Source organism: Octopus bimaculoides, chromosome 1, assembly GCF_001194135.2.
Source record: "Octopus bimaculoides isolate UCB-OBI-ISO-001 chromosome 1, ASM119413v2, whole genome shotgun sequence".
NCBI classification, from domain to species: Eukaryota; Metazoa; Mollusca; class Cephalopoda; order Octopoda; family Octopodidae; genus Octopus; species Octopus bimaculoides.
In genome coordinates this window covers 3737661-3748804 of record NC_068981.1, presented here as the reverse complement: position 1 = coordinate 3748804, position 11144 = coordinate 3737661, and the positions used below count along the sequence as shown (strand labels likewise).

At 37.0% G+C, this 11144-nt stretch overlaps 1 protein-coding gene across 1 annotated transcript in view; it reads right to left on the bottom strand.

Moving 5' to 3' along the window:
• The window catches only part of LOC128250466 (uncharacterized), a 22415-nt gene that overhangs the window by 5630 nt on the left and 5641 nt on the right, over positions 1–11144 (bottom strand). The window contains exons 2-3 of the mRNA XM_052975579.1: positions 10356–10405; positions 3149–3288 (exon numbers count right to left, since the gene is read on the bottom strand). Coding sequence (XP_052831539.1) covers positions 3149–3288; positions 10356–10405 — 190 coding nt within the window. The remainder of the gene's footprint in view (positions 1–3148; positions 3289–10355; positions 10406–11144) is intronic.

Below are 11144 nucleotides of genomic sequence, written 5' to 3'. Positions count from 1 at the left end.
TATATATATATATACAGAGTTCGCCAAAAGTCACCCTACAGTAAATCAAAATTCCATAAATACTTAATATTCGATTTTATTTATTCATTCCAATTATGAATGTTTAATAATTGAATGCTGTGAGTTAAAGTCACTGTTTTTGTTTTTCAACATTTGTCTATTTATTAGCAAAGTGCTATCATCCTCACCGTCGTTTAACGTCCACTTTCCATGCTGGTATGGGTTTTGACGGTTTGACTGAGGACTGGCAAGCCAGGAGGCTGCACCAGGCTCAATCTGATCTGGCAGAGTTTCTACAGCTGGATGCCCTTCCTAACGCCAACCACTCCGAGAGTGTAGTGGGTGCTTTTATGTGCCACTGGCACGAGGGCCAGTCAGGCGGTTCTGGCAACGACCATGCTCAAAAGGTGTTTTTTACGTGTCATATGAAATAATTTTTTGTTTTAAATGGGTTTTGATTTACTGTTAGGTGACTTTTGGCCAAACCTGCATGTACAGATGTATATATATGTTTTTATTTATGATTATTTATAATAAAAATAATTTAACATTAATGAGTTACTTGATAGTTTTGTAGGGTAAAAGTTTGTTCTTAAACAAGAATATTGTTGACAGTGACTTTGAAGTTTTAGTCAATGAAGCTATTGTCTGATGATGGCTTAACTGGCCAACAATGACCTAAAGTCTATCAATGGCTTAACTGGCTAAAACTTCGAGGTTACTGTCAACAATATTTGTGTTAAAGAATAAACATATATATACACATATATATGAATGTATGTTTTGTATGTACCATTGTCTAGACATCTTGTAATGGTTGTAAACGAACATCACCATCAATCAAGTAGTGTTGTTTGTTTCTAGTCTTTTGTAAAAAAGAAAAAAGACATGTCTGGTCAGGGGAAAATATTACCTTGCTTGGAAGCATGTGAGGGTTGGCGACAGGAAGAGTATTCACCCATAAAAAATATCTAAATTAGTAAATTTCGTCTGGGCCATGCAAACATGGGAAAGTGAATGTTGTTGTTGTTGATGATGATGATGATGATTTCTTTATTAACCACAAAGGGTTTACTATTAGGTTGTCAAGAAAGTTCTTGCAGTTTTTAACCTTTAAATTCGGATGCACATATCTCAGCTCAAGCTAAACTTTATTAATCAAAATAAACACCATCAGAATCAACACACTTTTGCCAACGTGAAACAAGTTTATTTATGCCAGTAGAATAAAATTCCTGCAGTCTGGTGGTGATGAAGTTGTTGAAGGCATGTTTGGCATCGTCTTGGTTTTTCAAGCATTTCTCATGTAGGAAGTTGTTGAGATGCTTGAAGAAGTGGTAGTCGGTAGGTGAGAGGTCTGGTGAGTATGGCGAATGAAGCAGAGTTTCGTAGCCCAATTCGTTCAACTTCTGCGATGTGCAGTCAAGCGTTGTCATGGAGAAGAATTGGTCCTTTTCTATTGACCAATATTGGCTGTTGTTGTTGGAGTTTCTTATGCATTTCATCCATTTGCTGACAGTACTTCTCCGCCGTAATGGTTTCGTCTGGATCCAAAAATTTGTGTTGCATGAGACCGGCTGCAGACCACCAAACAGTCACCATGACCTTCTTTTGATGCAACTTTGGCTTTGGGAAGTGCCGTGGAGCTTCGTCGGCGTCCAACCACTGAGCTGAGCATCGCCGATTTGTTGTAAAGAATCCATTTTTCATTGCAAGTCACAATCCTGTCGAGAAACGGGTTGTTCTTGTTACATAAAAGAAGGGAAGATGACACTTCAAAACAGCATTTTTTTTGGTTGTCATTTAATTCGTGCGGCACCCATTTCTCAAGTGTTTGTGTTTTTCCAATCTCTTTCAAGTGCTTGGAAATTGTCGTATAAGTTACGTCTAATACAGAAGCAAGCTCTTGAACAGTTGTACGTGGATTGGCTTTGACTAAAGCTCTTAGTTGATCATTGTCAACATCCGATGGCTGACCACTACACTTATCGTCTTCAAGAATCTCATCACGACTACGAAATTTCTTGAACCATCATTGTGCTGTATGTTCATTAGTGGTTCCTGGGCCAAACGCATCGTTGATATCATGTGCTGTTTCAGTAGCTTTTCGGCCTAGCTTGAACTGGAATAAGAAAATTGTGCGAATTTGATTTTTGTCCCTTTTGTATTCAATGTTCTGGAAAAAATAGCTTAATTATTCAAAAAGAAAAAGCGTAACACTATTAGATAGAGTGAAAAACGGGCTTTAAAATGATATATATAGTCAAAGTAATTTAACGAAAATTAATTTGAAAATACATCATTTAAAACCAAAATTAAAAATTCCACATGAACTTTCTTGACAACCTAATAAAAGATCAAAGATGGTACCATGTAGGGTTACATGAAAAAGTTTGTAAAAAGAAAAACAGTACCAATAAATTCTAACAATGAACGATTCCCCAAAAGAGGGAGGTTTCTGAGGGTTACTCATGGAACCCCCACAAAATCACTGTCACCCTGACAACTAAGTGTTTGGGCTGACCACTGGATGTGGTCATCATTTATGAGGAATATGATGAACTCATGAACTAGCTCAACCCACCCCAGGTGAATGCCATCACATGTATAAGTAAGTATATATATCTGCAGGTAGATAGGTAAGTGGGTAGATAGTAAACATAGGCACCAAGCTGTTAATCCATTAATCATTAATTAACAAAGTTAACTTTTTCGTTAACGATTTAACTTTTAAGTTAACTTTGGAAATCATTATCAGACTAATTAACTTCCGTTAAATTTAGCTTCCATTAATTCAAGTCAACTTGAGTTAACTTCCGTTAACTTCAATTCAATTGAAGTCAAAGTATTTTATAGTTTTGGCACTTTTTAAAGGTGTTTTAGGTGGTTCTAGAGCAAAAACTAATTATTTTGTATTTTTTCTATAATAAAAATTAGCATTAATGGTTTATCGTTATCTTCCGTTACATTCTAAAATAATTAACTGATTAACGATTATCAAAGTTAACTTTTTGGTTAATGGATTAACAGTTAACAAAGTTAACTTTTCAATTAACAGTGCCCACTTTTGGTAGATAGGTAAGTGGGTAAGCAGGTAGATAGAGGGTTAGTATGGCAGTTATTAATTAGATTGGTATTTTGCACTTACTATTTTTATCAATTGCCTTGTGGAAATTTTCAAATTCTTTGTGAGTGATTTTGCCATCATGGTTTACATCTTTGTCTCTGAATTGTATTAATTTCTCTACGTTTGTAAGATTTTCTACAGCATAACCAACAGCACAACAACTAATGGAATAAAATTTACAAAATTAAATTTTTGCACAATTATCATTTTAATTACAACTAGGTGTTACCCGTCAGATAATTTTGGGAATATACTTTTGCTGTCATGGGTGATATAAAAAAATATGGCATACATACAATTTTTTTATTTATTTGTTTCAGTCCTTTGATTGCAGCCATGCTGGAGCACCGCCCTTAGTCAAGCAAATCAACCCCATGACTTATTCTTTGTAAGCCTAGTACTTATTCTATCGGTCTTTTTTGCTGAACCGCTAAGTTACAGGGACGTAAATACACTAGCATCGGTTGTCAAGCGATGTTGGGGGGACAAACACAGACACAGACACACACACACACACACACACATACACGCGCGCGCGCACGCGCACACGATGAGCTTCTTTGAGCAGGTGTCTTCTGCTATAGCCTTGGGCCGACCAAAGCCTTGTGAGTGGATTTGGTAGACGGAAACTGAAAGAAGCCCATCGTATATATGTGTGTGTGTGTGTGTATGTTTGTGTGTCTGTGTTTGTCTCGCCAACATCACTTGACACCTGATGCTGGTGTGCTTATGTCCCCGTAACTTAGCAGTTTGGCAATAGAGACCAATAAAATAAGTACCAGGCTTACAAAGAATAAGTCTTGGGGTCAGTTTGCTCGACTAAAGGTGGTGCTCCAGCATGGCCGCAGTCAAATGACTGAAACAAATAAAAAGAATTCATTTTATTATAAATGCAAAACAACACCACAGAGGAATCGACATAAGCTTAAATAATAAACCGCGATAGGTGACCCGTGATATGACAAGGGATTACTGTACATTGATCTCCTCTTCCCAGTAAAATAGCTGTGAACAGAACAATCATTTGTTTTCTGGGCCTTGACCAGTTCAGCATATTGTGTTTTGACCGTGTCTCTTATGGCATTTCAGTGGATCTTAGAAATGCTTGGTAGAACCCATCTCCTCTCCAAGCCTTCAGTTCCTTATTAAGTTTAGCCTACCAGTGGAAGCAGTTACCAGGGTATGGCTGAGAATGGTCTTGGAGCCACAAGTGAGAGTCAGGTGAGAACCAGTGTACCCATCCATCCCTAAGTATGTTGCTGCCCAAAACCAAGGTATTCTCTCTACCCGAACACCCCAAATGCAATTTAACTTTTGTTAAATTTTTTGGTGCTTATACATAATAATAAAACTAATATTTATCATCATCATCGTCATCATTTAATGTCTGTTTACCATGCTGTTATGAGTTGGACAGTTTGACAATAACTGGCAAGGCCAGGTGCCACACCAAGCTCCATTTATCTGTTTTGGCATGGTTTTTACAGCTGGTTGCCCTTCCTAATGACAACCACTTTACTGTGTGTGTTGGGTGATTTTTATATGGAGTAGTGGTTAAGAGCACGGGCTACTAACCCAAGGTTCCGAGTTTGATTCCAGACAGTGACCTGAATAATAATAATAATATTGAAAAATACCTTAGGAATGAGAACCCAGGTCAAAAATTTGCCCAAGACATCTGATGAAGGCTGGAGGGTATATCAGCCGAAACGTTGTGTTAACAACAAACAAGATGAGGACAAATATCCATCAAATGTAAATAATGTAAATAATGTATATAATTCCTCATCTCTTAAATATAGAACTGTATCACCAGTGCTTTTTATGTGTCACCAGCACTGACAGGGTCAAGGCAAAAAACCCTCAACTGGTCAACTGGAAGAGGAGAGTATTGAAGGGTGTATGGATTTGTGCCAGTTGAGTGATTAAAGGTATAGAGGGGATGGATATAGGTGTCTTGTTGTAGGGTTGATACATGGCTACCCCAATTAGAAAAAAACAAAAAGAAGTAAAGAGAGCGATAATGAGAGATATTCATTTTCAAACTTAGTATTTTGTAAAAGTGAAGGCACATGGCTCAGTGGTTAGAGCTGGTCTTCCATAAACAACCTTGCCCAGACTTATGCCTGGGAGGGTAACTTTCTAGGTGCAATCCCATAGTCAGTCATGGCCGAAGGGGGTCTCAGGATTTTGTAAAACAAAGCTCTAATGCACACAGCCATGCCTACACCAATGAATCCATGCTAGGCCACTGTCCACTGTTTTCTTTGTTAATCCTTCAACTCCTGCAGCATCTGTTTGTATCAAGTTGAGCTGGGATGGCTGCTGGGGTGAGTGCTGCTGGCCATTCTCCACAGCTATGCTTTTCAAATCATGTCCACAAGGCATAGCTAAACACACCCTTTGTTATGAGGTCTACAACCCAAATAGTCCCTCTCCTACATCTTCTGCTGATTAACTCCCCACCCCTTTTCTTTTTTTCTTTGTTTCCTTGGTGAGGTAGACCTGGGTTTGTTTTCTTGATAATTTGATTTTTTATACTTTTAATGTTATTTTCTTTCTTTTCTTCCTGTAAAAATATGTTGTTAATAAAACGTCTATTCGATGTCTTGTGTCATAAAACTGTTTTAGGCTATAGGCCAACATTTTTAGTTGGTAGGAAAAGAACAACTGATTTAGCTGTGCATTGATACAGGGTTAGCTGTTGGTGGTGTGACATGAACTACTAACTTACCAATCTACAATCTGACACCCTCTCATTTCCACCAGCTTCAGATTTCTATGGCAATAACAGAAATATTTCAAGACTTCCATTTCATAGAAATACTGTGTGTAATTATGATGATGTCAGTGCCACCTGACTGGCTCGTGTTCTGGTAGCACGTAAAAAGCACTATTCGAGAGTAATTGATGCCAGTGCCACCCAACTGGCTCTCGTGGTGGTGGCACGTAAGAAACACCATCTGAGAGTAGTCAATGCCAGTGCCACCTGACATGTAAAAAGCACTAACTACATTCTTGGAGTGGTTGGTGTTAGGAAGGGCATCCAGCTGTAGAAACTTTGCCAGAGCAGATTGGTGCCTGGCACAACCTTCTGGCTTGCCAGTCTTCAGTCAAACTGCCCAACCCATGCCAGCATGGAAAACGGACGTTAAACAATGATGATGATGATGATGATGATAGTCACTCTTGGTGGTTTCAATGAATGAATGTTTGAAGGGGAGGACTTAAAGTTAATGAAAAACGAAACACAAAGGAGTTGCATCCATTTGTGATGGATGCGTGAATTCAATTTCGGTCAAGGGATGGATTTTGCTGTGAAGTCACAATGGGGACATTGATGACTGTGTAATTATATTAGTTATTATTAATTACAATAATTATCGTAATTTCTATGAATCCTTGCAAAAGAAAAAAGGAAACATTAACAAAGTTTAAAGTTTTCTTAGAAATTTCACTCATTCAACGACCAATTAGCAATTCAATTGTTATGAATCACTGACGAAATACTGAATAGAATCATCCTCACTATTATTGTCATCGTCCATCATAATGGTCGTCATCACCAGCCACATTGTCATTGTTGTCTTCGTCATCATAGTCATCATCATCATGAATATCAGTCATTGTTGCTATCATCATCGTCATCATTGTCACAATTTTCAACATCATCATCTTCAACATCATCATCGTCATCATTGTCACAATTTTCAACATCATCATCTTCAGCATCATTGCCGTCATCATCATCATCCTCCTCTTCATCATCATCATTTGTCATCACCACCACCACCAACTTCGCCATCATCATCATCACCATCACCATCAACATCATCATCATCACAATCTGCTTTTTTTCTCCTTGCGATCTTTAAGATACTCCACCCACCCACCCATCACATATGGCTGTTATAAATCTGTTCTTATAAAGTCAATCATTTGACCTGACATAACCTGAGTTATGGATCAATGAATTCACCATTATGTGATCAGTGCTTTGCATCAGCATGTGACCAGATAACAAACCCTTTTAGAATTTACCTCCAAAATATATGTTACCCTAGTAAGCAGTAAGCACACCTTCTTACATAAAAATCAATAAAACTGAAAGGAGGTTCTCATCAGAGATTGTTTGATAAACATTATTAAAACTAATAAATTGTGTTTACATCGTCAGTGTTGAAGGTAGTGTAGCTGTGACTTGAAACCAAATTGCTAAGTAACTGGTCACACATCACGGCCGAACCACAGTAGTTTCACACGGTCTGTATATTAAGCAACCAGTCAGCATCATGCCATCACATAACTCAATCTTGAATCTTCTTCTTGTACCCTATAAAAGAGATGCTCTGACATTTTTCAGAGCATTGAAAGCAGCTGACTCATTCAAACATCTCACTTCTTGCCATGCAGAACATTGAGGCAGCTGAGTGAGATGTGTCTCCATTCTTGAAAAAAAAACCCTTATAGGTTATAATTATTATTAAAATTATAAATAAGGGTATCTAAGAGATACCACCATGCTTGAAATAGCAGTCAAAACCTGACTCTAAAACCACATCATGTATTCAATACAGCACAAGGTGAAAAGACAAGTAAACTAGTGAAAACTGGATAATTCCCAGAACCTGGGTCTCTGGTTCTGTATAAAAATAATTGGCCTTCATCAATGAAATATACCAATTCTCAGTAGTTTATTTATTTATTTGTCTTTTCACTTTGTTCAATATTGAATACATGATGTGGTTTTAGAGTCAGGTTTTCACTGCTATTTCAAGCATGGTGATATCTCGTAAATACCCTTCCGAGAGTGTAGTACATATTGGTAAATTTAAAATAATTTATTTTTTTTTTACTATTGCAAAATAACAATAATTACTGAATTTGTTTTTTAAGCTTAAAAAAGGCTTTTATTTTACCATGTCTTGTTGCAAACCGCATTCATAAATAAAGTGTCCGAGATGTACGGTAAACACCGTGAAATTGTATTCATAAACTTAGATTACTTTTTTTTTTAGTGTACTGCATTAAAAAATTAAAATTATTTGTTTGTAAGCTTGAAATAGGTTTTAATTAACCATGTATTATTGAAGATGCATTCATAAATAAAGTACAGAACTGGGAATGGTTATTATTGGTTTAGCCTAGTGACAAGTAAGTTCAGCCTAGCCTAGCCTGGGGACAAGTTAATTTGACTTAAGTTGTTTTTTTGCTTAAGTCGTGTCTCCTGCAACCATTTAACAATGTAGGGTGAGGTATACCTGTATACCTATATATATATATATATAAGTTAAAAAACATATAATATATACAATCAAAATAAATGGAAAACAGACACAGAAAGTCCCCAAGCCCTCATCAGTTATCCTCCAAAGGGTTTACAGTAATCCCTTGCCATATCGCAGTTCGCCTATCACACATTCAGTACATCGTAGATTTTTCTGTCTAATATATGCAAATTTATGTTGCAGACTCCTCAGTATATTCAGGTTTCTGTGGCCAATAGGTATTTAGATTTTAATTATTTCTGTGGGAGGTTTTGAAACATTACACCCGCGATAGGCGAGGGATTACTGGACTCAATTTTGCACCTTCAACAATAATATTACTCCCCTTTGGTGGGGCAACGAGAAATAACCAATGAACAAGGGACCAAAGAGGCAGAAAGGGAACATACAAACATGAAATAAATATGCAATATACAATATATAAATGAATCCATCTTCTCAGTTGCTGTCAGATTTGGAAATTTTAAAATTAAGTGAAAATTTTCAAATTTGGTATATTGATGTAATTTTTTGCACTGAATCCACATTTGGGATTCATTTATTCCTCTAAAGTTTTAGGAAAATCTTACAGAGGTTTAAAGTTTGATCATTTTTAGTCCAAGTTGAAGGTGGGATTCAGAAGTCAGCATTTTCTGCGTGATAGCTGTCGCAAAATGACAGAGAAATAACACAGGCACAAAATGATGCTGCTTGTCAAAACTTGTGATGGTTACAGTGGTGCTTAGTATGGTGTCCTTATTATAATGAAAACAGAGCAGACTACAGCTTTGCTTGTTGCTATGGAAACAGACTCCAATGTGAGATTTACAGTCATGTGTATAATGGTGTAATTTCCCCAAATTCGCAAACTTTAAAAGCTCTTAACATTTTATTGATTAATTTATGGCAAAAATGAATTTCTTTTTCATAACTAGCAGACAAAACTATAGCGGTATAACCAAATTTGAAAACAAGTGAAGCAAAATTGAAAAAATATGAAATCTATGACAGCAACCATAGTATAAGATATAAAAAGACCCCCTTTTGAAAAGCTAATATTCCCATCGTTAATGAAAGAAGCAAAACCAGCACCATAAGCTAATAATAATAATAATAATAATAATAATAATAATAATAATAATAATAATAAATTTTGAAGGGAGGAAGAAGTCAATTACATTGACCCCAAGATGAAAGGCAAAGTTGACGTTGACAGGATTTGAACCCAGAACGTTTAGAGTAAACTCTTGTGTGCTAAATATGCTACATGTAGAAGCAAGGTCTAGAGTCGAAGAGCCTTAGAGTTAATCTAGCAAAAACCAAAGTCTTAGTAAGTAGGAGAGCAGACAAATCACAAATCCCTTCAGGCAGATGGCCCTGCTTGATCTGTAGAAAAGGTATAGGTAGAAACTCCATAAGATGTACCCAGTGCAAGCTATGGACACATAAGAGGTGCAGGGAAAATAGTTTTTGTGTGTGGAAGGTGCACAGATACAATTAACACCGAAAATGTTCAGCAAATAGACTCCATCAAATGCCAGAGGGGATAACTAGAAGTAGTTGATATCTTCCATTACCTAGGTGACCAAGTCAGTAGCAGGGGTGGATGCTCTGAGATCATAGCCGTGAGAATAAGAATAGGCTGGGCAAAGTTCAGAGAGCTCTTACCTCTGTTGCTAACAAAGGGCCTCTCCCACAAAGTAAAAAGCAGATTGTATAATGCCTATGTGCAAACAGCAATGCTACACAGCAGTGGAATATGGGCTGTGACAGCTGAGGACATGCGAAGATTTGAAAGAAATGAAGCCAGTATGGTTTGCTGGATGTGCAATGTCAGTGTGCATACACAACAGAGTGTAAGGTCTTTTGTCCCATCAATATACTGATGACAAACCAAACATTTATTCTGCTATCCTTTACCAAAAAGCTGTCATTCAAAAGAAAGAAAATGTTATACTAACTTAATCATAAACAATATGGTAGCTGCAGAGATCTGGAACTGTAGAAATGTCTGAAAGCAAAAATTATTAAGAATATTAATTTGTTTTTACAAAAATTGTTCACTGCTCTATTTTCTTATTTCACTTTGTCTAAAAGTTTCATGTTTCATACACTTATAATATCAATACAGTGTGGGTTATAAATAAATATGTAGATGGACAGAGCCACATTTATACATTAAAATAGAGACACACACATGCACACGCACACGCACACACACACATACGTTCACACACACACACACACACACACACACACACACACACACACAGGTGCAGGCATGGCTGTATAGTAAGAAGCTTGCTTCGCAACCACATGGTTCTTGGGTTCAGTCCCAATGCAGTCCCACCTTGAGCATGTGTCTTCTACTATAGCTTTGGGCCAACCAAAGCCTTGTGAGTGGATTTAGTTGACAGAAACTGAAAAGAAGCTTGTCGTGTGTGTGTGTGTGTGTGTGTGTGTGCGCGCACGCATGTGTGTATATTTATGTTTGTGTCTGTGTTTGTCCCTCGCCACCATCGCTTGACAACCAATGTTGGAGTGTTTATGTCCCCATAACCTAGCAGTTTGGCAAAAGAGACTGATAGAATAAGTACCAGGCTTACAAAGAATAAGTCCTGGAGTCGATTTCTTTGACTAAAAGGTAGTGCTCCAGCATGGCTGAAGTCAAATGACTGAAACAAGTAAAAGAATAAAATAATATCTATATGTGTATATATATATATATATATATATATATATATATATAT